This window comes from Nerophis ophidion, linkage group LG13, assembly GCF_033978795.1.
Source record: "Nerophis ophidion isolate RoL-2023_Sa linkage group LG13, RoL_Noph_v1.0, whole genome shotgun sequence".
Classification (NCBI taxonomy): domain Eukaryota; kingdom Metazoa; phylum Chordata; class Actinopteri; order Syngnathiformes; family Syngnathidae; genus Nerophis; species Nerophis ophidion.
This window is the reverse complement of record NC_084623.1, coordinates 56,212,363-56,239,897: the sequence shown is the minus strand read 5'-3', so window position 1 is coordinate 56,239,897 and position 27,535 is coordinate 56,212,363. Positions and strand designations below refer to the sequence as shown.

At 34.8% G+C, this 27,535-nt stretch overlaps 1 protein-coding gene across 1 annotated transcript in view; it reads left to right on the top strand.

The window, feature by feature from the left end:
- LOC133564759 (F-BAR and double SH3 domains protein 2-like) overlaps window positions 1-27,535 on the top strand; it is a 163,783-nt gene that overhangs the window by 79,065 nt on the left and 57,183 nt on the right. Inside the window, 1 exon segment of the mRNA XM_061919244.1 lies at window positions 19,229-19,351. Coding sequence (XP_061775228.1) covers window positions 19,229-19,351 — 123 coding nt within the window.

The following is a 27,535-nucleotide window of genomic DNA, read 5'->3' as shown; positions in this document are numbered from 1 at the left end:
TAAAAGTTGGAATCTTACTCAATAACAATTGCAATTTTACAAGAAAAGCTTAACATTTTGGCAATTTTATGAAAAGAGTCGTCATTTTGGTGAACAAAAGTCACAGTTTTATAAGAAAACTAAAACATTTTGGCAATATTACAATAATAATTGGAATTTTTCTCTGCAAAATTAATGACAAAAGTCATCATTTTACTCAAAAAAGTTGTCACTATTTTACAAGGACAACAAAAAAGCTGGCCATGTTGTGTTAAAAGTTGGAATCTTACTCAATAACAGTCGCAATTTTACAAGAAAAACGGAACATTTGTGCAATATTATGACAAAAGTTGGAATCTTACTCAATAACAGTCGCAAATTTTAAAAGAAAAGCTTAACATTTTGGCAATTTTATGAAAAGAGTCGTCATTTTGGTGAACAAAGTCACAGTTTTATAAGAAAACAAAAAATTTGTTGGCCATATTATAATAATAATTGGAATTTTTCTCTGCAAAATTAATGACAAAAGTCATCATTTTACTCAAAAAAGTTTTCACTATTTTACAAGGACAACAAAAAAGCTGGCCCTATTGTGTTAAAAGTTGGAATCTTACTTAATAACAGTCGCAATTTTACAAGAAAAGCTTAACATTTTGGCAATTTTATGAAAAGAGTCGTCATTTTGGTGAACAAAAGTCAGTTTTATAAGAAAACACATTTTTTGGGGCAATATTATAATAATAATTGGAATTTTTCTCTGCAAAATTTATGAAAAAATTCATCATTTTACTCAAAAAAGTTTTCACTATTTTAAAAGGACAACAAAAAAGACTGGCCATATTGTGATAAAAGTTGGAATCTTACTCAATAACAGTCGCAATTTTACAAGAAAAGCTTAACATTTTGGCAATTTTATGAAAAGAGTCGTCATTTTGGTGAACAAAAGTCACAGTTTTATAAGAAAACTAAAACATTTTGGCAATATTACAATAATAATTGGAATTTTTCTCTGCAAAATTAATGACAAAAGTCATCATTTTACTCAAAAAAGTTGTCACTATTTTACAAGGACAACAAAAAAGCTGGCCATGTTGTGTTAAAAGTTGGAATCTTACTCAATAACAGTCGCAATTTTACAAGAAAAGCTTAACATTTTGGCAATTTTTATGAAAAGCGTCGTCATTTTGGTGAACAAAAGTCACAGTTTTATAAGAAAACCAAAAAAAATTGGCCATGTTATAATAATAATTGGAATTTTTCTCTGCAAAATTAATGACAAAAGTCATCCTTTTACTCAAAAAAGTTGTCACTATTTTACAAGGACAACAAAAAAGCTGGCCATGTTGTGATAAAAGTTGGAATCTTACTCAATAACAGTCGCAATTTTACAAGAAAAACGGAACATTTGTGCAATATTATGACAAAAGTTGGAATCTTACTCAATAACAGTCGCAATTTTACAAGAAAAGCTTAATATTTTGGCAATTTTATGAAAAGAGTCGTCATTTTGGTGAACAAAAGTCACAGTTTTATTAGAAAACTAAAAAATTTTGACAATAATAATTGGAATTTTTCTCTGCAAAATTAATGACAAAATTCATAATTTTACCCCAAAAAGTTTTCACTATTTTACAAGGACAACAAAAAATCTGGCCCTGTTGTGTTAAAAGTTGGAATCTTACTCAAAAACAGTCACAATTTTACAAGAAAAACGGAACATTTGTGCAATATTATGATAAAAGTTGGAATCTTACTCAATAACAGTCGCAAATTTTAAAAGAAAAGCTTAACATTTTGGCAATTTTATGAAAAGAGTCCGTCATTTTGGTAAACAAAAGTCACAGTTTTATAAGAAAACAAAAACATTTTTGGCCATATTATAATAATATTGGAATTTTTCTCTGCAAAATTAGTGACAAAAGTTATCATTTTACTCAAAAATGTTTTCACTATTTTACAAGGACAACAAAAAAACTGGCCATATTGTGATAAAAGTTGGAATCTTACTCAATAACAGTCGCAATTTTACAATAAAAGCTTAACATGTTGGCAATTTTATGAAAGAAGTCGTCATTTTGGTGAACAAAAGTCAGTTTTATAAGAAAACTAAAATTTTTGGGCCATATCCCAATAATAATTGGAATTTTTCTCTGCAAAATTAATGACAAAAGTCATCATTTTACCCAAAAAGTTGTCACTATTTTACAAGGACAACAAAAAAGCTGGCCATACTGTGATAAAAGTTGGAATCTTACTCAATAACAGTCACAATTTTACAAGAAAAACGGAACATTTGTGCAATATTATGATAAAAGTTGGAATCTTACTCAATAACAGTCGCAAATTTTAAAAGAAAAGCTTAACATTTTGGCAATTTTATGAAAAGAGTCGTCATTTTGGTGAACAAAAGTCACAGTTTTATAAGAAAACCAATTTTTTTGGGCAATATTATAATAGTAATTGGAATTTTTCTCTGCAAAATTAATGACAAAAGTCATCATTTTACTCAAAAATGTTTTCACTATTTTACAAGGACAACAAAAAAGCTGGCCATGTTGTGATAAAAGTTGGAATCTTACTCAATAACAGTCGCAATTTTACAAGAAAAGCTTAACATTTTGGCAATTTTATGAAAAGAGTCGTCATTTTGGTGAACAAAAGTCACAGTTTTATAAGAAAACCAATTTTTTTGGGCAATATTATAATAGTAATTGGAATTTTTCTCTGCAAAATTAATGACAAAATTCATCATTTTACTCAAAAAAGTTGTCACTATTTTACAAGGACAACAAAAAAGCTGGCCATGTTGTGATAAAAGTTGGAATCTTACTCAATAACAGTCACAATTTTACAAGAAAAACAGAACATTTGTGCAATATTATGATAAAAGTTGAATCTTAATAACAGTCGCAATTTTACAAGAAAAGCTTAACATTTTGGCAATTTTATGAAAAGAGTCGTCATTTTGGTGAACAAAAGTCACAGTTTTATAAGAAAACAAAAAATTTTTGGCAATATAATAATAATTGGAATTTTTCTCTGCAAAATTAATGACAAAAGTCATCATTTTACTCAAAAAAGTTGTCACTATTTTACAAGGACAACAAAAAAGCTGGCCATGTTGTGATAAAAGTTGGAATCTTACTCAAAAACAGTCACAATTTTACAAGAAAAACGGAACATTTGTGCAATATTATGATAAAAGTTGGAATCTTACTCAATAACAGTCGCAATTTTACAAGAAAAGCTCAACATTTTGGCAATTTTATGAAAAGAGTCGTCATTTTGGTGAGCAAAAGTCACAGTTTTATCAGAAAACAATTTTTTTGGGCAATATTATAATAATAATTGGAATTTTTCTCCGCAAAATTAATGACAAAATTCATCATTTTACCCCAAAAAGTTTTCACTAATTTACAAGGACAACAAAAAAGCTGGCCATGTTGTGATAAAAGTTGGAATCTTACTCAATAACAGTCGCAATTTTACAAGAAAAACGGAACATTTGTGCAATATTATGATAAAAGTTGGAATCTTACTCAATAACAGTCGCAATTTTACAAGAAAAGCTTAACATGTTGGCAATTTTATGAAAAGATTCGTCATTTTGGTGAACAAAAGTCAGTTTTATAAGAAAACACATTTTTTTGGGGCAATATTACAATAATAATTGGAATTTTTCTCTGCAAAATTAATGACAAAATTCATCATTTTACTCAAAAAAGTTGTCACTATTTTACAAGGACAACAAAAAAGCTGGCCATGTTGTGATAAAAGTTGGAATCTTACTCAATAACAGTCACAATTTTACAAGAAAAACAGAACATTTGTGCAATATTATGATAAAAGTTGGAATCTTAATAACAGTCGCAATTTTACAAGAAAAGCTTAACATTTTGGCAATTTTATGAAAAGAGTCGTCATTTTGGTGAACAAAAGTCACAGTTTTATAAGAAAACAAAAAATTTTTGGCAATATAATAATAATTGGAATTTTTCTCTGCAAAATTAATGACAAAAGTCATCATTTTACTCAAAAAAGTTGTCACTATTTTACAAGGACAACAAAAAAGCTGGCCATGTTGTGATAAAAGTTGGAATCTTACTCAAAAACAGTCACAATTTTACAAGAAAAACGGAACATTTGTGCAATATTATGATAAAAGTTGGAATCTTACTCAATAACAGTCGCAATTTTACAAGAAAAGCTCAACATTTTGGCAATTTTATGAAAAGAGTCGTCATTTTGGTGAGCAAAAGTCACAGTTTTATCAGAAAACAATTTTTTTGGGCAATATTATAATAATAATTGGAATTTTTCTCCGCAAAATTAATGACAAAATTCATCATTTTACCCCAAAAAGTTTTCACTAATTTACAAGGACAACAAAAAAGCTGGCCATGTTGTGATAAAAGTTGGAATCTTACTCAATAACAGTCGCAATTTTACAAGAAAAACGGAACATTTGTGCAATATTATGATAAAAGTTGGAATCTTACTCAATAACAGTCGCAATTTTACAAGAAAAGCTTAACATGTTGGCAATTTTATGAAAAGATTCGTCATTTTGGTGAACAAAAGTCAGTTTTATAAGAAAACACATTTTTTTGGGGCAATATTACAATAATAATTGGAATTTTTCTCTGCAAAATTAATGACAAAATTCATCATTTTACTCAAAAAAGTTGTCACTATTTTACAAGGACAACAAAAAAGCTGGCCATGTTGTGATAAAAGTTGGAATCTTACTCAATAACAGTCACAATTTTACAAGAAAAACAGAACATTTGTGCAATATTATGATAAAAGTTGGAATCTTAATAACAGTCGCAATTTTACAAGAAAAGCTTAACATTTTGGCAATTTTATGAAAAGAGTCGTCATTTTGGTGAACAAAAGTCACAGTTTTATAAGAAAACAAAAAATTTTTGGCAATATAATAATAATTGGAATTTTTCTCTGCAAAATTTATGACAAAAGTCATCATTTTACTCAAAAAAGTTGTCACTATTTTACAAGGACAACAAAAAAGCTGGCCATGTTGTGATAAAAGTTGGAATCTTACTCAATAACAGTCGCAATTTTACAAGAAAAACGGAACATTTGTGCAATATTATGATAAAAGTTGGAATCTTACTCAATAACAGTCGCAATTTTACAAGAAAAACAGAACATTTGTGCAATATTATGATAAAAGTTGGAATCTTAATAACAGTCGCAATTTTACAAGAAAAGCTTAACATTTTGGCAATTTTATGAAAAGAGTCGTCATTTTGGTGAACAAAAGTCACATTTTTATAAGAAAACTAAAATTTTGGGCAATATTACAATATTAATTGGAATTTTTCTCTGCAAAATTAATGACAAAAGTCATCATTTTACTCAAAAAAGATTTCACTATTTTAAAAGGACAACAAAAAAGCTGGCCATATTGTGTTAAAAGTTGGAATCTTACTCAATAACAGTCACAATTTTACAAGAAAAACGGAACATTTGTGCAATATTATGAAAAGAGTCGTCATTTTGGTGAAGAAAAGTCACAGTTTTATAAGAAAACTAAAAATTGCTGGCAATATTATAAAAATAATTTGAATTTTTCTCTGCAAAATTAATGACAAAAGTCATCATTTTACTCAAAAAAGTTGTCACTATTTTACAAGGACAACAAAAAAGCTGGCCCTATTGTGTTAAAATTTGGAATCTTACTCAATAACAGTCGCAATTTTACAAGAAAAGCTTAACATTTTGGCAATTTTATGAAAAGAGTCGTCATTTTGGTGAACAAAAGTCACAGTTTTATAAGAAAATCAATTTTTTGGGGCAATATTATAATAATAATTGGAATTTTTCTCTGCAAAATTAGTGACAAAAGTCATAATTTTACTCAATTTTTTTTCACTATTTTACAAGGACAACAAAAAAGCTGGCCATATTGTGATAAAAGTTGGAATCTTACTCAATAACAGTCACAATTTTACAAGAAAAGCTTAACGTTTTGGCAATTTTATGAAAAGAGTCGTCATTTTGGTGAACAAAAGTCACATTTTTATAAGGAAACTTTTTAAATTTTGTCAAAATTATGACAAAAGTCATGATTTTACTGTAGAAGCTAACTGTTAATGGCCACTATAGTCTTAGTACTGTAGTGGATTTGTTCATCTTATGTTGATGTCCCAAGTAGGACAGAAATACAAGAACACACACACACACACACACACACACACACACACACACACACACACACACACACACACACACACACACACACACACACACACTGCACACGAACGTGTCCACATGGAAGAGAATGGGGGTCAGTGCCAGAGGAAACCAATCTGCTGGTTTTTTCTCTGCTACGTCCGCTCCATAAACACCTCGTCTGTCACGATGTGTTCGCAGAATGAGGTCTAAACCACCTTTTGCAGCTACTACAGCTTCAACTCTTCTGGGAAGGCTGTCCACAAGGTGGCGGAGTGTGTTTACAGGAAATTTCCACCATTCTTTTAAAAGCGCATTGGTGAGCCGCACCAAGCCAGCGTGGAAGGTGTAGGCTAATAACCAGCATGAAAAGTACGCCAAATGGCAGAAACATGCTGAGGCTTTCGTCCAGCAGTGGACTGACAACGGCTGATGATGATGATGATGATGATGCGCTCAGTTGCCTTTCTAATTCATCCCAAAGCTGTTGTATCGGGCTCAGGTCAGGACTCTGTGCAGGCCAGTCAAGTTCATCCACACCAGACTCTGTCATCCACGTCTTTATGGACCTTACTTTGTACAGTCATTTTGGAAGAGGAAGGGGCTTGCTCCACACTGTTTCCACCAGGTTGGGAGCATGGAATTGTCCAACATTTTTTGGTATCCTGGAGCGTTCACTAGAACTAAGGGGCCGAGCCCAACTCCTGAAAAACAACCCCACACCATAATTCCTCCTCCATCAAATTTCACACTCGGCACAATGTAGTCCGAAATGTAGCGTTCTCCTGGCAACCTCCAAACCCAGACTGGTCTATCAGATTGCCAGATGGAAAAGCGTGCTTCATCACTCCAGAGAAGGTGTCTCCACTGCTCAAGAGACCAGTGGCAACATGCGTTACACCACCGCATCCCACACTTTGCATTGGACTTGGTGATTTATGGCTTAGATCCAGCTGATCGGCCATGGAAACCCATTCTATGAAGCTCCCTGCGTACTGGATTTCCCATTCAGTAAAAAACTAAAATTATTTTACCGGTATGTTTTTTTTTTTAAGTGGTCTGTCATAACTTTTTTTAGAACTCTATCGGACATTGTGACTTTTGGTATTAGTCTTCCTGGAAAAAAGGGACCCAGACAGCAGATTTTTCCAGCTAAATGTATATACCGTATTTCCTTGAATTGCCGCCGGGGCGCTAATTAATTTAAAACCGTTTCTCACTCCGGCACTTACCAAAGGCATGCGGTAAATTTAGGCCTGCGCTTATAAATTTGAGTGTGATGTAAGGATACCATCATGCAAAGCACATTTAATAAAAAAACACGTTATTATGGTCTTACCTTTACTTATAAATGAAGTCCATGCGCAGCTCCTTCTGATCAAAAGCATCGATAACTTGTTTATAGAAGTCTTCCTTATCTTTCTTCAGTTTTAAAAGTCTCTCTAACTCGATGGAAATCTTTCTTTATTACCTCCTGCTTCCATTGAAAGTCCAGTTTAGAAAACTGCTATCAGACCGCTGCTATCAGCTAGCTCGGCTCCTCAAGTGCCGGCGACGACAGAATTACCCTCGGACAACTCCCCCCTCCCGTTCTGCTCCGCGGTTGATCTCTTTATCCCACCGCTGCCACCATGAAGTGTTATTGGATGAATAATAAACTGGGTATTTTGGACTGGAACATGTTTTATTTCAGCCCGGTTGTTTAGGAGTGTTACATCCTAAAAGGTCCCAGCACATATCACGTCACTCGTTGTCACTTCTTCTGCAGCCGAGTAGTCGCAAGAAGGATCACTAGCGCCCTCTACCACCAGGAGGCCGGAGTCATTTAATGACTCATGTTTGACACACGCAGCTACGGTATATTAATAAAACTTAGCTGCTTACTGTTCTTTTTAGCATATTCAATAGCTTGGACCTTAAATTCTACTGAATAGCTCTTAATCTTCTTCCCTTTATGCGATTTCAAATGATTGAAATCAGCCTCCTCCATTTTGAAAATGATGACAGGGGAAGTGTCACTCGTGACGTGACGAGTTTGACCCGGTGGTAATATCAATCAATCAATCAATGTTTACTTATATAGCCCTAAATCACTAGTGTCTCAAAGGGCTGCACAAACCACTACGACATCCTCGGTAGGCCCACATAAGGGCAAGGAAAACTCACACCCAGTGGGACGTCGGTGACAATGATGACTATGAGAAACCTTGGAGAGGAGGAAAGCAATGGATGTCGAGCGGGTCTAACATGATACTGTGAAAGTTCAATCCATAGTGGATCCAACACAGCCGCGAGAGTCCAGTCCAAAGCGGATCCAACACAGCAGCGAGAGTCCCGTCCACAGCGGAATCAACAGGAAACCATCTCAAGCGGAGGCGGATCAGCAGAGCAGAGATGTCCCCAGCTGATACACAAACGTGCGGTCCATCCTGGGTCCCGACTCTGGACGAGCAGTCCATCCTGAGTCCCGACTCTGGACAGCCAGTACTTCATCCATGGTCATCGGACCGGACCCCCTCCACAAAGGAGAGTGGGACATAGGAGTAAAAGAAAAGAAACGGCAGATCAACTGGTCTAAAAAGGGAGTCTATTTAAAGGCTAGAGTATACAAATGAGTTTTAAGGTGAGACTTAAATGCTTCTACTGAGTTGGCATCTCGAACTGTTACCGGGAGGGCATTCAATCAATCAATCAATCAATCAATGTTTATTTATATAGCCCCAAATCACAAATGTCTCAAAGGACTGCACAAATCATTACGACTACAACATCCTCGGAAGAACCCACAAAAGGGCAAGGAAAACTCACACCCAGTGGGCAGGGAGAATTCACATCCAGTGGGACGCCAGTGACAATGCTGACTATGAGAAACCTTGGAAAGGACCTCAGATGTGGGCAACCCCCCCCCTCTAGGGGACCGAAAGCAATGGATGTCGAGCGGGTCTAACATGATACTGTGAAAGTTCAATCCATAGTGGCTCCAACACAGCCGCGAGAGTTCAGTTCAAGCGGATCCGAGACAGCAGTGAGAGTCCCGTCCACAGGAAACCATCCCAAGCGGAGGCGGATCAGCAGCGTAGAGATGTCCCCAACCGATACACAGGCGAGTGGTCCATCCTGGGTCTCGACTCTGGACAGCCAGTACTTCATCCATGGGCATCGGACCGGACCCCCTCCACAAGGGAGGGGGGGACATAGGAGAAAGAAAAGAAGCGGCAGATCAACTGGTCTAAAAAGGGAGTCTATTTAAAGGTTAGAGTATACAAATGAGTTTTAAGGTGAGACTTAAATGCTTCTACTGAGGTAGCATCTCGAACTGTTACCGGGAGGGCATTCCAGAGTACTGGAGCCCGAACGGAAAACGCTCTATAGCCCGCAGACTTTTTTTGGGCTCTAGGAATCACTAATAAGCCGGAGTCTTTTGAACGCAGATTTCTTGCCGGGACATATGGTACAATACAATCGGCAAGATAGGATGGAGCTAGACCGTGTAGTATTTTATACGTAAGTAGTAAAACCTTAAAGTCACATATTAAGTGCACAGGAAGCCAGTACAGGCGTAATGTGATCAAACTTTCTTGTTCTTGTCAAAAGTCTAGCAGCCGCATTTTGTACCAACTGTAATCTTTTAATGCTAGACATGGGGAGACCCGAAAATAATACGTTACAGTAATCGAGACGAGACGTAACAAACGCATGGATAATGATCTCAGCGTCTTTAGTGGACAAAATGGAGCGAATTTTAGCGATGTTACGGAGATGAAAGAAGGCCGTTTTAGTAACGCTTTTAATGTGTGCCTCAAAGGAGAGAGTTGGGTCGAAGATAATACCCAGATTTTTTACCGAGTCACCTTGTTTTATTATTTGGTTGTCAAATGTTAAAGTTGTATTATTAAATAGAGGTCGGTGTCTAGCAGGACCGATAATCGGCATTTCCGTTTTTTTGGCGTTAAGTTGCAAAAAATGAGCGGACATCCATTGTTTAATTTCATTAAGACACGCTTCCAACTGACTACAGTCCGGCGTGTTGGTCAGCTTTAGGGGCATGTAGAGTTGGGTGTCATCAGCATAGCATTCCAGAGTACTGGAGCCCGAACGGAAAACACTATAGCCCGCAGACTTTTTTTGGGCTTTGGGAATCACTAATAAGCCGGAGTCTTTTGAAGGCAGATTTCTTGCCGGGACATATGGTACAATACAATCGGCAAGATAGGATGGAGCTAGACCGTGTAGTATTTTATACGTAAGTAGTAAAACCTTAAAGTCACATCTTAAGTGCACAGGAAGCCATACTAAGCATGCGCTAATTATTTTGCGAAGCGGGTTTGACCCGGCAGTAATTGAAGGCAGGCGCGTACTATATACCTGGTGGCAACCAATTCTGTTCATAACTTTTATGGACAGAATTTCTAGGCGCAGTCAAGGCGTTGAGGGGTTCCGGTTTGGTGACCGCAGGATTAGGTCTCTGCTTTTTGCAGATGATGTGGTCCTGATGGCTTCATCTGGCCGGGATCATCAGCTCTCGCTGGATCGGTTCGCAGCCGAGTGTGAAGCGACCGGAACGAGAATCAGCACCTCCAAGTCCGAGTCCATGGTCCTCTCCCGGAAAAGGGTGGAGTGCCATCTCCGGGTTGGGGAGGAGACCCTGCCCCAAGTGGAGGAGTTCAAGTACCTAGGAGTCTTGTTCACGAGTGAGGGAAGAGTGGATCCTGAGATCGACAGGCGGATCGGTGCGGCGTCTTCAGTAATGCGGACGTTGTATCGATCCGTTGTGGTGAAGAAGGAGCTGAGCCGGAAGGCAAAGCTCTCAATTTACCGGTCGATCTACGTTCCCATCCTCACCTATGGTCATGAGCTTTGGGTCATGACCGAAAGGATAAGATCACGGGTACAAGCGGCCCAAATGAGTTTCCAGGTCTCTCCCTTAGAGATAGGGTGAGAAGCTCTGCCATCCGGGAGGAACTCAAAGTAAAGCCGCTGCTCCTCCACATGGAGAGGAGCCAGATGAGGTGGTTCGGGCATCTGGTCAGGATGCCACCCGAACGCCTCCCTAGGGAGGTGTTTAGGGCACGTCCAGCTGGTAGGAGGCCACGGGGAAGACCCAGGACACGTTGGGAAGACTATGTCTCCCGGCTGGCCTGGGAACGCCTCGGGATCCCCCGGGAAGAGCTAGACGAAGTGGCTGGGGAGAGGGAAGTCTGGGCTTCCCTGCTTAGGCTGCTGCCCCCGCGACCCGACCTCAGATAAGCGGAAGATGGATGGATGGAAGGCAATTCAAGGAAATACAGTATATAATTTAAACACACACACAATTTTTCTCTCAATGTGGCCCCCGAGTCCAAATATTTGCCCAGCTCTGGTCCAAGCTAACCCTCGTTCCCCGTCTGCGTTCCTCCATGGGCCGTGTTGCGACGCCAACACACACACACACACACACACACACACATACACACACACACACACACACATGAGCAAATACATCCAACACGCCGGCTGCGACGCAGGACTTTTCCTGGAAGCTGACTCATTTCGTTTCAGCGCCGCTCTAAATGGGTTCCAAAAAAACAAAAACATAAAAAAGGATGCAGGAAGAAAGGGAGGAGAGGAGTTAGGCATCTTGATAAGGAGACATTACCAATGAGGTCAGCTATCGCCCCCCCCCAATAACATAACTTCCCCTGTATTTACTTTGTAGACTTAAGTGTGTGTGTGTGGGTGTGTGGGTGTGGGTGTGTGTGCAGACACACACACACATTGGCAGTATTCATGCCTGAATATTTTTGTGTGTGTGTGTCTGTAGTGTCAGTGTGTTTTGGGGAATTGGAATATGAACCCTTTCACCTTTCCCTGCAGCTGTGGGAAAGCACACACACACACACACACACACACACACACACACACACAAACACACACACATGTAAACAGAATTTTATTTGTAGTTGCCTCCCATTCAAAATGTTTTTTGACTCATTTTTATACATTTATTCATTGTTTTTTTTTATTAGGGCTGTGAATCTTTGGGCACCGAACGATTGGATTCGATTCCTGGGAGGGGGGGGGGGGGGGGGGGGGTATATCAACTTTTTTTTATATTTCTTTGATGACATTGAAACAACAATAATCCAGCCCTGACTGGAGGAGAAAACAGGTATTAAATAGTGGCTGGCTGATTGACACCAGGTGTGGCCAGGTGCCAATCAGCCACAGCTGAGGGTTACACGGCACTCAGGGAGACAAACAGGAAACAGAACCGAAATAAGAGTGCTGACAGGAACTAAAGACAAATGTAGAGGAAAAACTGAGACATAAACCAAAACTGTCAGGGACAAGCCTGACAGTGAGAACTTCAGTAGTTTGGGGTTTTGTAGATATTAATCAGAACTTTTTACCTATTTTATGGAGGAATGTGTTTAGTCATACAAAGTAGAACTAGCATCCAAAAGTTATCCCAAAAAAAAATAAAAAATTGATATACCCCCCATGAAAATAGCGCAGAAAAAGCATAAAAGATTAAAAAAAAGCACAAATACAAAACTATATATACAACACACTTAAAATGCATGAAAATAGAGCAAAAAAGTGTAAAAGATTAAAAAATCTAAATCACAATTACAAACATTTTATATATAAAACACACTTAAAATGCATGAAAATTGTGCAAAAAAGCTTAAGATAAAAAAAAATCACAAATACAAATCATTTTATATTAAAACACACTTAAAATGCATGAAAATAGCACAAAATGCGTTAAAAGAAATCACAAATACAAAACATTCTATATATAAAACACACTTAAAATGCATGAAAATAGCGCAGTAAAAGCATAAAAGATTAAAAAAAAGCACAAATACAAAACTATATATACAAAACACTTAAAATGCATGAAAATAGAGCAAAAAAGTGTAAAAGATTAAAAAAACCTAATTCACAATTACAAACATTTTATATATAAAACACACTTAAAATGCATGAAAATTGTGCAAAAAAAGCTTAAGATAAAAAAATCACAAATACAAATCATTTTATATATAAAACACACTTAAAATGCATGAAAATAGCGCAAAATGCGTTAAAAGAAATCACAAATACAAAACATTCTATATATAAAACACACTTAAAATGCATGAAAATAGCGCAGAAAAAGCATAAAAGATTTTAAAAAAGCACAAATACAAAACTATATATACAACACACTTAAAATGCATGAAAATAGAGCAAAAAAGTGTAAAAGATTAAAAAATCTAAATCACAATTACAAACATTTTATATATAAAACACACTTAAAATGCATGAAAATTGTGCAAAAAAGCTTAAGATAAAAAAAAATCACAAATACAAATCATTTTATATTAAAACACACTTAAAATGCATGAAAATAGCACAAAATGCGTTAAAAGAAATCACAAATACAAAACATTCTATATATAAAACACACTTAAAATGCATGAAAATAGCGCAGTAAAAGCATAAAAGATTAAAAAAAAGCACAAATACAAAACTATATATACAAAACACTTAAAATGCATGAAAATAGAGCAAAAAAGTGTAAAAGATTAAAAAAACCTAATTCACAATTACAAACATTTTATATATAAAACACACTTAAAATGCATGAAAATTGTGCAAAAAAAGCTTAAGATAAAAAAATCACAAATACAAATCATTTTATATATAAAACACACTTAAAATGCATGAAAATAGCGCAAAATGCGTTAAAAGAAATCACAAATACAAAACATTCTATATATAAAACACACTTAAAATGCATGAAAATAGCGCAGAAAAAGCATAAAAGATTAAAAAAAAGCACAAATGCAAAACTATATATACAAAACACTTAAAATGCATGAAAATAGAGCAAAAAAGTGTAAAAGATAAAAAAAACTAAATCACAATTACAAACATTTTATGTATAAAACACACTTAAAATGCATGAAAATTGTGCAAAAAAGCTTAAGATAAAAAAAAAAATCACAAATACAAATCATTTTATATTAAAACACACTTAAAATGCATGAAAATAGCGCAAAATGCGTTAAAAGAAATCACAAATACAAAACATTCTATATATAAAACACACTTAAAATGCATGAAAATATTGCAGTAAAAGCATAAAAGATTTTTAAAAAAGCACAAATACAAAACTATATATACAACACACTTAAAATGCATGAAAATAGAGCAAAAAAGTGTAAAAGATAAAAAAAAACTAAATCACAATTACAAACATTTTATATATAAAACACACTTAAAATGCATGAAAATTGTGCAAAAAAGCTTAAGATAAAAAAAAATCACAAATACAAATCATTTTATATTAAAACACACTTAAAATGCATGAAAATAGCGCAAAATGCGTTAAAAGAAATCACAAATACAAAACATTCTATATATATATTGTGGCTCTGAAATGACAACACTGGCTCGGTTTCTTAAAGACGGGCTCTTTACTTGAGTTTATGCCGTGAAAACTACAGGACAAGACATGAAATACAATGATTTTAGAAATAGTTCAGTCCCAGGCAAATAAGACGCTAAACAAAATAGCTACCTCGTGGCCGCCTGCCACTTCGGAGGTTCTTGGGCAGCAAATATTTTAGTGTTGTGCAACTACAAGAATTAAACCAATGCACTCCACAAATATACAGAACATTTCAACACAATATGACAAATACCTTGTTCAGCTCTTGCTGCTGCTAATGGCTCAAAGTCCTTTGCATGTCTGCAACCCCAAATACTACACCAAAATCTCGCGAGAGTAGAGGTGTGACAAAGAAAATAAATTGCCATTTTTATAGTAAACCAAATGTGTCTTATTTACAAAAAATATAACATAACTTCAGAACCATAATAATTTTCAACAAAAAATGTTAACCCTTAAAACAAAAAATATTAAGAGTAAGTTTTCAACAACACTTACATATATACAACATGCATGAAAATAGCACAAAAAAAGCATATAAGATAAAAAAAAAAAAATCACAAATACAAATCATTTTATATATAAAAAACACTTAAAATGCATGAAAGTAGCGCGAAAAAAGCGTAAAAGATTTTAAAAAATCACAAATACAAAACATTCTCCATCCATCCATCTTCTTCCGCTTATCCGAGGTCGGGTCGCGGGGGCAGCAGCCTAAGCAGGGAAGCCCAGACTTCCCTCTCCCCAGCCATTTTGTTTAGCTCTTCCCGGGGGATCCCGAGGCGTTCCCAGGCCAGCCGGGAGACATAGTCTTCCCAACGTGTCCTGGGTCTTCCCCGTGGCCTCCTACCAGCTGGACGTGCCCTAAACACCTCCCTAGGGAGGCGTTCGGGTGGCATCCTGACCAGATGCCCGAACCACCTCATCTGGCTCCTCTCCATGTGGAGGAGCAGCGGCTTTACTTTGAGTTCCTCCCGGATGGCAGAGCTTCTCACCCTATCTCTAAGGGAGAGACCTGGAAACTCATTTGGGCCGCTTGTACCCGTGATCTTATCCTTTCGGTCATGACTCAAAGCTCATGACCATAGGTGAGAATGGGAACGTAGATCGACCGGTAAATTGAGAGCTTTGCCTTCCGGCTCAGCTCCTTCTTCACCACAACGGATCGGTACAACGTCCGCATTACTGAAGACGCCGCACCGATCCGCCTGTCGATCTCACGATCCACTCTTCCCTCACTCGTGAACAAGACTCCTAGGTACTTGAACTCCTCCACTTGGGGCAGGGTCTCCTCCCCAACCCGGAGATGGCACTCCACCCTTTTCCGGGCGAGAACCACGGACTCGGACTTGGAGGTGCTGATTCTCATTCCGGTCGCTTCACACTCGGCTGCGAACCGATCCAGTGAGAGCTGAAGATCCCGGCCAGATGAAGCCATCAGGACCACATCATCTGCAAAAAGCAGAGACCTAATCCTGCGGTCACCAAACCGGAACCCCTCAACGCCTTGACTGCGCCTAGAAATTCTGTCCATAAAAGTTATGAACACAAAGGGCAGCCTTGGCGGAGTCCAACCCTCATTGGAAACGTGTCCGACTTAATTCCGGCAATGCGGACCAAGCTCTGACACTGATCATACATTCTACACACTTAAAATGCATGAAAATAGTGAAAAAAGCGTAATATTAAAAAAAAATCACAAATACAAAGCATCTTATATATAAAACCAACTTAAAATGCGTGAAAATGTCGTAAAAAAGCATAAAATATAAAAACACACACAAATTCAAAACATTCTATAGATAAAACACACTTAAAATGCATGAAAATAGTGCAAAAAAGAGTAAGATAAAAAAAATCAAAAATGCAAAACATTGTATATATAAAACACACTTAAATACTTGAAAATAGTGCAAAAAAGGTGTAAGATTAAAAAACAATCACAAATAAAAAACATCTTATACATAATTCACACTTAAAATGCATGAAAATGGCGCAAAAAAGCATAAAAGATTTTAAAAAATCACAATTACAAAATATTGTATCTAAAAAATGCACTTAAAATGCATGAAAATAGTGCAAAAAAGCATAAAAGATAAAAAAAAAGCAAAACAGTTTATATATAAAACCAACTTATAATGCATGAAAATGGCGCAAAAAAGCATAAAATATAAAAAAACACACATTCAAAACATTCTATATACAAAACACACTTAAAATGCATGAAAATAGTGCAAAAAAGAGTAAAATAAAAAAATCACAAATACAAAACATTGTATATATGAAACACACTTAAAATGTTTGAAAGTAGTGCAAAAAAGGTGTAAGATTAAAAAACAATCACAAATAAAAAACATCTTATACATAATTCACACTTAAAATGCATGAAAATGGCGCAAAAAAAGCGTAAAAGATTTTAAAAAATCACAATTACAAAATATTTTATCTAAAAAATGCGCTTAAAATGCATGAAAATTGTGCAAAAAAGCGTAAAACATGCTATATATATAAAACAGTTAAAATGCGTGGAAATAGCGCAAAAAAGCATAAAAGATAAAAAAAATTACAAATACAAATTATTATATATATAAAACACTTAAAATGCATGAAAATAGTGCAAAAAAGCATAAAAGATAAAAAAAACAAATGCAAAACAGTTTATATATAAAACCCACTTAAAATGCATGAAAATGGCTCAAAAAAGCATAAAATATAAAAAAACACACAAATTCAAAACATTCTATATACCAAACAGACTTAAAATGCATGAAATTAGTGCAAAAAAAGAGTAAGATAAAAAAAATCACAAATACAAAACATTGTATATATAAAACACACTTAAAATGTTTGAAAGTAGTGCAAAAAAGGTGTAAGATTAAAAAACAATCACAAATAAAAAACATCTTATTCATAATACACACTTAAAATGCATGAAAATGGCGCAAAAAAAGCGTAAAAGATTTTTAAAAATCACAATTACAAAATATTTTCTCTAAAAAATGCACTTAAAATGCATGAAAATAGTGCAAAAAAGCGTAAAACATGCTATATATATAAAACAGTTTAAATGCGTGAAAATAGCGCAAAAAAGCATAAAAGATAAAAAAACAAATGCAAAACAGTTATATATAACCCACTTAAAATGCATGAAAATGGCGCAAAAAAGCGTAAAATATTAAAAAAACACACAAATTCAAAACATTCTATATACAAAACAGACTTAAAATGCATGAAATTAGTGCAAAAAAGAGTAACATAAAAAATCACAAATACAAAACATTGTATATATAAAACACACTTAAAATGTTTGAAAGTAGTGCAAAAAAGGTGTAAGATTAAAAAGCAATCACAAATAAAAAACATCTTATACAAAATACACACTTAAAATGCATGAAAATGGCGCAAAAAAAGCATAAAAGATTTTAAAAAATCACAATTACAAAATATTTTCTCTAAAAAATGCACTTAAAATGCATTAAAATAGTGCAAAAAAGCGTAAAACATGCTATATATATAAAACAGTTAAAATGCGAGAAAATAGCGCAAAAAAAGCGTAAAATGTAAAAAAAATTACAAATACAAATTATTATATATATAAAACACTTAAAATGCATGAAAATAGTGCAAAAAAGCATAAAAGGAAAAAAACTAATACAAAACAATTTATATATAAAACACACTTAAAATGCATGAAAATACCGCAAAAAAGTGTAACAGATAAAAAAAAATCACAAATACAAAAATGTTTATATATAAAACACTTAAAATGCACGAATATAGTGGAAAAAAGCGTAAGATAAAAAAAAATCACAAATACATAGCATTCTATATATTAAAACACAGTTAAAATGCATGACAATAGTGCAAAAAAGCATAAAAGATAAAAAAAACAAATGCAAAACAGTTTATATATAAAACACACTTTAAATGAATGAAAATAGCGCAAAAAAAGTGTAACAGATAAAAAAAATCACAAATACAAAAATGTTTATATATAAAACACTTAAAATGCATGAAAATAATGGAAAAAAGCGTAAGATAAAAAAAATCACAAATACATAGCATTCTATATATTAAAATAGTTAAAATGCATGAAAATAGCGCAAAAAAAGTGTAAAGGATAAAAAAAAAAACTGAAATACAAAACGTTTTATATATAAAACACAAATAAAATGGATAAAAAGAAAATGATGGCACTGTTTGATTTTAGTGTCAGTTAGTGCCAATAAAAATAGCGAATTTGTGTGTGAATATGTCTGCTTTTGACTTAGTTTTGTACGTGTATCAAAGCGTTTTGACATTTTAGACCCCGGGAAGATTAGTTGCTGTTTTTGCAACAGCTCAAGGGGATCCTAAACAAACCAAAAAAAGCGAACTGACCGGGATTTAAACTCAGTACCCCCGCCTTTTAAGACAAGCCTGGACGCTGTTTGCCACAAAAACATGAGGAAATCTGGCATGATACACTCAATAAAAACATAATTTTAGTATGGTTGTAAAGGAATGTCTTTAATGTGAGGTTTTCGCAGGCAGCGTGTGTCTCCTTTCTGTCTTTCTTTCTTTACAAGGATTATTTATTGTGACACCAAGCATTGCTAAATCACTCTTTTTATTTCTTCTCTCCTCCAGGCCCTGGACGGCAGGATCTACGAGCATGTAAAAGACTACCTTATAGCGCTGTGTCGCACGGAGCTGGAGGCCTCCCAGGCGACACACAACACCTTTCAGTTCCTGTTGGACAAATCCACCAGGGTGAGTTACCGGGGATCAAGTCTGTCCAAACTACGGCCCGCCTGCGTCTTCAGTCCGGTTTAAAAGTCAATGTGTATGCTGTTTGGTCAGCAACTTGTGGACAACATGAGCAATTCAGCTCTATGACCACTTACCATGCTCTGAATGCAGCCAAGTGCAGCGTTTACTTATATGACCCAATGTAAACAACCTTCCCTAGTCATAGTGCAAAAAGAATAATAATAATGAACCAACACAAATTGCCGAGAAGACAAGGTCACACATAACACAATTTGTGGATTTTATAAAAAAACGTCCATGCACCATAAAAACATTCAGAATTTCAACCATTGCAAAGCATGATGGTAAAAATGCAAAACACTTTCTTAACACTTATCCACGTTTGGCGCATTTTAGCTGCTTGATATGTCTGATTGATTACAAAACCAGGAAGTAAACAAGGTCGGAGTCCAACTTTCAATACTTTTAATATCCAATTATATTAATTATTAATTGTATATCTATAATATTAGTATAATATGTACACCTGTGTATATTAAATATATATATATATATATATATATATATATAATATACACAGGTGTACATATCAATATATGTACACCTGTGTGTGTGTATATATATATATATATATATATATATATATATGTATACATATATATATATGTATACATATAAAGTGTTTCAATGTGTTTGTGTCGTAGAATTTTAGTTAGGAAATGACAGAAATTCAATAATCAAATCAACGTCAGGACCCAACATTGATTAAACGTCGTCAAAAAGCATGTTTCAACGTTTTATTTGTTATGTGGAATATTGGTTGGGAAATGACCAAATTTCAATGGTGAAATAAACGTTAGAACCCAACATTGATTAAATGTCGTCAAAAAGCATGTTGTTTCAACGTTGTATTTGTGTAGTAGAAAATTGGTTGGGAAATGACCAAATTTCAATGGTCAAGTCAATGTCGCAACCTGACATTGAATAAATGTCGTCAAAAAGCATGTTTCAACGTTTTATTTGTTATGCGGAATATTGGTTACGAAAAGACCAAATTCCAATCATGAAATAAACGTTAGAACCCAACATTGATTAAATGTCGTCAAAAAGCATGTTGTTTCAACGTTGTATTTGTGTAGTAGAAAATTGGTTGGGAAATGACCAAATTTCAATGGTCAAATCAACGTCACAAACCAACATTGAATAAATGTCGTCAAAAAGCATGTTGTTTCAACGTATTGTGTTGTAGAATATTGGTTGGGAAATGACCAAAAATCAATGGTCAAGTCAATGTCGCAACCTGACATTGAATAAATGTCGTCAAAAAGCATGTTGTTTCAACGTTTAATTTGTGTCGTAGAATTTTAGTTAAGAAATGACCAAAATTCAATGGTCAAATCAACGTCAGGACCTGACATTGATTAAAGGTCGTCAAAAAGCATGTTGTTTCAACGTTGTATTTGTGTTGTAGAATATTGGTTGGGAAATGACCAAATTTCAATGGTCAAGTCAACATTGTAACCTTAAATTGAATAAATATCGTCAAAAAGCATGTTGTTTCAACGTTGTATTTGTGATGTGGAATATTGGTTACGAAATGACCAAATTTCAATGGTCAAATCAACGTGAGGACCCAACATTTATTAAACGTTGTTTCAATGTATTTGTGTCGAACAATTTGTTAGGAAATGACCAAATTTCAATGGCCAAATCAACGTCACAATATGACATTGAATAAACGTTGCAAAAAGTATGTTGTTTCAATGTATTTGTGTAGAAGAATTTGTTAGGAAATGACCAAAAGTCAATAATCAAATCAACGTCAGGACCCAACATTGATTAAACGTCGTCAAAAAGCATGTTGTTTCGACATATTTGTGTTGCAGAATATTAGTTGGGAAATGACCAAAAATCAATGGTAAAGTCAACGTTGCAACCTGACACTGAATAAATGTCGTCAAAAAGCATGTTTCAACGTTTTATTTGTTATGTGGAATATTGGTTACGAAATGACCAAATTTCAATGGCGAAATAAACGTTAGAACCCAACATTGATTAAATGTCGTCAAAAAGCATGTTGTTTCAACGTTGTATTTGTGTAGTAGAATATTGGTTGGGAAATTACCAAATTTCAATGGTCAAGTCAACGTTGCAACCTGGCATTGAATAAATGTCGTCAAAAAGCATGTTGTTTCAACGTTGTATTTATGATGTGGAATATTGGTTACGAAATGACCAAATTTCAATCATGAAATCAACGTTAGAACCCAACATTGATTAAACGTTGCAAAAAGCATGTTGTTTCAATGTATTTGTGTCATAGAATTTTAGTTGGGAAATGACCAAAATTCCATAATCAAATCAACGTCAGGCCCCAACATTTATTCAACGTCGTCAAAAAGCATGTTGTTTCAACGCATTTGTGTCGTAGAATATTGGTTGGGAGATGACCAAAAATCAATGGTCAAGTCAATGTCGCAACCTGACATTGAATAAATATCGTCAAAAAGCATGTTGTTTCAACGTTGTATTTATGATGTGGAATATTGGTTACGAAATGACCAAATTTCAATGGTCAAATCAACGTCTGGACCTAACATTGATTAAACGTTGCAAAAATCATGCTGTTTCAATGTATTTGTGTCGAATAATTTGTAAGGAAATGACCAAATTTCAATGGTCAAATCAACGTCACAACCCAACATTGAATAAACGTTGCAAAAAGCATGTTGTTTCAATGTATTTGTGTCGTAGAAGTTTAGTTGGGAAATGACCAAAATTCCATAATCAAATCAACGTCAGGACCCAACATTGATTAAACGTCATTAAAAAGCATGTTGTTTCAACGCATTTGTGTCGTAGAATATTGGTTGGGAAATGACCAAAAATCAATGGTCAAGTCAATGTTGCAACCTGACATTGAATAAATGTCGTCAAAAAGCATGTTTCAATGTTTTATTTATGTGGAATATTGGTTACGAAATGACCACATTTCAATCGTGAAATAAACGTTAGAACCCAACATTGATTAAACGTCGTCAAAAAGCATGTTGTTTCAACGTTGTATTTGTGTTGTAGAAAATTGGTTGGGAAATGACCAAAAGTCAATGGTAAAGTCAACGTTGCAACCTGACATTGAATAAATGTCGTCAAAAAGCATGTTGTTTCAACGTTGTATTTGTGTCGTAGAATTTTAGTTAAGAAATAACCAAAATTCAATGGTCAAATCAACGTCAGGACCCAACATTGATTAAACGTCGTCAAAAAGCATGTTGTTTCAACATATTTTTGTTGCAGAATATTGGTTGGGAAATGACCAAAAATCAATGGTAAAGTCAACGTTGCAACCTGACATTCAATAAATGTCGTCAAAAAGCATGTTTCAACGTTTTATTTGTTATGTGGAATATTGGTTACGAAATGACCAAATTTCAATGTCGAAATAAACGTTAGAACCCAACATTGATTAAACGTCGTCAAAAAACATGTTGTTTCAATGTTGTATTTGTGTTGTAGAAAATTGGTTGGGAAATGACCAAAAGTCAATGGTAAAGTCAATGTTGCAACCTGACATTGAATAAATGTCGTCAAAAAGCATGTTGTTTCAACGTTGTATTTGTGTCGTAGAATTTTAGTTAAGAAATGACCAAAATTCAATGGTCAAATCAACGTCAGGACCTAACATTGATTAAACGTCGTCAAAAAGCATGTTGTTTCAACGTTGTATTTGTGTTGTAGAAAATTGGTTGGGAGATGACCAAAAATCAATGGTAAAGTCAACGTTGCAACCTGACATTGAATAAATGTCGTCAAAAAGCATGTTTCAACGTTTTATTTGTTATGTGGAATATTGGTTACGAAAAGACCAAATTTCAATCATGATATAAACGTTAGAACCCAACATTGATTAAACGTTGCAAAAAGCATGTTGTTTCAATGTATTTGTGTCGTAGAATTTTAGTTGGGAAATGACCAAAATTCAATAATCAAATCAACGTCAGGACCCAACATTTATTCAACGTCGTCAAAAAGCATGTTGTTTCAACATATTTGTGTTGCAGAATATTGGTTGGGAAATGACCAAAAATCAATGGTAAAGTCAACGTTGTAACCTGACATTGAATAAATGTCGTCAAAAAGCATGTTTCAACGTTTAATTTGTTATGTGGATTATTGGTTACGAATATTTCAATCATGAAATAAACGTTAGAACCCAACATTAATTAAACGTCGTCAAAAAGCATGTTGTTTCAACGTTGTATTTGTGTAGTAGAAAATTGGTTGGGAAATGACCACATTTCAATGGTCATAGCAACGTCACAACCCAACATTGATTAAACGATCAAAAAGCATGTTGTTTCAACGTATTGTGTTGTAGAATATTGGTTGGGAAACGACCAAAAATCAATGGTTTGATTGATTGATTGATTGATACTTTTATTAGTAGATTGCACAGTACAGTACATATTCCGTACAATTGACCACTAAATGGTAACACCCGAATAAGTTTTTCAACTTGTTTAAGTCGGGGTCCATGTTAATCAATTCATGGTCAAGTCAGTGTCGCAACCTGACATTGAATAAATGTCGTCAAAAAGCATGTTGTTTCAACGTATTGTGTTGTAGCATATTGGTTGGGAAATGACCAAAAATCAATGGTCAAGTCAATGTCGCAACCTGACATTGAATAAATGTCGTCAAAAAGCATGTTGTTTCAACATATATGTGTTGCTGAATACTAGTTGGGAAATGACCAAAAATCAATGGTCAAGTCAATGTCGCAACCTGACATTGAATAAACGTCGTCAAAAAGCATGTTGTTTCAACGTTGTATTTGTGTCGTAGAATTTTAGTTCAGAACTTACCAAAATTCAATGGTCAACTCAACGTCAGGACCTAACATTGATTAAACGTCGTCAAAAAGCATGTTGTTTCAACGTTGTATTTGTGTTGTAAAATACTGGTTGGGAAATGACCAAATTTCAATGGTCAAGGCAACGTTGCAACCTAAAATTGAATAAATGTCGTCAAAAAGCATGTTGTTTCAACGTTGTATTTGTGATGTGAAATATTGGTTAGGAGATGACCAAATTTCAATGGTCAAATCAACGTCAGGACCCAACATTGATTAAATGTTGCAAAAAGCATGTTGTTTCAACATATATGTGTTGCAGAATATTAGTTGGGAAATGACCAAAAATCTTTGGTCAAGTCAATGTCGTAACCTGACATTGAATAAATGTCGTCAAAAAGCATTCTGTTTCAACGTTGTATTTGTGTCGTAGAATTTTAGTTAAGAAATGACCAAAATTCAATGGTCAAATCAACATCAGGACCTAACATTGATTAAACGTCGTCAAAAAGCATGTTGTTTCAACGTTGTATTTGTGTTGTAGAATATTGGTTGGGAAATGACCAAATTTCAATGGTCAAGTCAACATTGTAACTTAAAATTGAATAAATATCGTCAAAAAGCATGTTGTTTCAACGTTGTATTTATGATGTGGAATATTGGTTACGAAATGACCAAATTTCAATGGTCAAATCAACGTCAGGACCCAACATTGATTAAACGTTGCAAAAAGCATGTTGTTTCAATGTATTTGTGTCGTAGAATTTTAGTTGGGAAATGACCAAAATTCAATAATCAAATCAACGTCAGGACCCAACATTTATTCAACGTCGTCAAAAAGCATGTTGTTTCAATATATTTGTGTTGCAGAATATTGGTTGGGAAATGACCAAAAATCAATGGTCAAGTCAATGTTGCAACCTGACATTGAATAAATGTCGTCAAAAAGCATGTTTCAACGTTTTATTTGTTATGTGGATTATTGGTTACAAAATGACCAAATTTCAATCATGAAATAAACGTTAGAACCCAACATTGATTAAACGTTGCAAAAAGCATGTTGTTTCAATGTATTTGTGTTCCAGAATATTGGTTGGGAAACGACCAAAATTCAATGGTCAAATCAACGTCAGGACCCAACATTAATTAAACGTCGTCAAAAAGCATGTCGTTTCAACATATTTGTGTTGCAGAATATTGGTTGGGAAATGACCAAAAATCAATGGTAAAGTGAACGTTGCAACCTGACATTGAATAAATGTCGTCAAAAAGCATGTTTCAACGTTTTATTTGTTATGCGGAATATTGGTTACGAAATTACCAAATTTCAATGGTGAAATAAACATCAGAACCCAACATTGATTAAACGTCGTCAAAAAGCATGTTGTTTCAACGTTGTATTTGTGTTGTAGAATATTGGTTACGAAAAGACCAAATTTCAATGGTCATATCAACGTCAGGACCTAACATTGATTAAACGTCGTCAAAAAACATATTGTTTCAACGTTGTATTTGTGTTGTAGAATATTGGTTGGGAAATTACCAAAAATCAATGGTCAAGTCAATGTCGCAACCTGACATTGAATAAACGTCGTCAAAAAGCATGTTGTTTCAATGTTGTATTTGTGTCGTAGAATTTTGGTTGGGGAATGACCACATTTCAATGGTCAAATCAACGTCAGGACCTAACATTGATTAAACGTCGTCAAAAAACATGTTGTTTCAACGTTGTATTTGTGTTGTAGAATATTGGTTGGGAAATGACCAAATTTCAATGGTCAAGTGAACGTGAGGACCCAACATTTATTAAACGTTGTTTCAATGTATTTGTGTCGAACAATTTGTTAGGAAATGACCAAATTTCAATGGCCAAATCAACGTCACAATATGACATTGAATAGACGTTGCAAAAAGTATGTTGTTTCAATGTATTTGTGTCGAAGAATTTGTTAGGAAATGACCAAAAGTCAATAATCAAATCAACGTCAGGACCCAACATTGATTAAACGTCGTCAAAAAACATGTTGTTTCGACATATTTGTGTTGCAGAATATTGGTTGGGAAATGACCAAAAATCAATGGTAAAGTCAACGTTGCAACCTGACATTGAATAAATGTCGTCAAAAAGCATGTTTCAACGTTTTATTTGTTTTGTGGAATATTGGTTACGAAATGACCACATTTCAATGGTAAAATAAACCTTAGAACCCAACGTTGATTAAACGTCGTCAAAAAGCATTTTGTTTCAACGTTGTATTTGTGTTGTAGAAAATTTGTTGGGAAATGACCAAATTTCAATGGTCATATCAACGTCAGGACCTAACATTGATTAAACGTCATCAAAAAACATGTTGTTTCAACGTTGTATTTGTGTCGTAGAATTTTAGTTCAGAACTTACCAAAATTCAATGGTCAAATCAACGTCAAAACCCAATAATGATTAAATATTGTCAAAAAGCAGTTGTTTCAACGTTGTATTTGTGATGTGGAATATTGGTTACGAAATGACCAAAATTCAATGGTCAAATCAACGTGAGGACCCAACATTGATTAAACGTCGTCAAAAAGCATGATGTTTCAATGTATTTGTGCCGTAGAATTTTAGTTGGGAAATGACCAAAATTCAATACCCAAATCAACGTCAGGACCCAACATTGATTAAACGTTGCAAAAAGCATGTTGTTTCAACGTCAGGTGTGAGTTGCTCAAGGTCAGGATCTAATTCAACAAGTTCTCGACGTTGTTTTCAATGTGTTGATCCCGCTGGGTGCATCCGATTGGATCATGAAGTGAAATGAACTATATTTACATAGCGCTTTTCTCTAGTGACTCAAAGCGCTTTTCATTGTGAAACCCGATATCGAACTTGAAACCCTCAAGTTGCTGGCACGTCTGCTCTACCAACCGAGCCACACCTCCCCGACTCATAATTTTCTGAAAGGCCTACTGAAATGAGATGTTCTTATTTAAACGGGGATAGCAGGTCCATTCTATGTCTCATACTTCATCATTTCGCCATATTGCCATATTTTTGCTGAAAGGATTTAGTAGAGAACATCCACGATAAAGTTTGCGACTTTTGGTCGCTAATAAAAAAGCCTTGCCTGTACCGGAAGTAGCAGACGAGGTGCGCGTGACGTCACGGGTTGTGGAGCTCCTCGCATCTGAACATTGTTTACAATCATGGCCACTAGCAGCGAAAGCGATTCGGACCAAGAAAGCGACGATTTCTTCCTTATTCTGAGCCAGGATGAAAGATTTGTGGATGAGGAAAGAGAGAGTGAAGGACTAAAAAAAAAAAACTATACAGTCGGAGCGATTCAGATGTTATT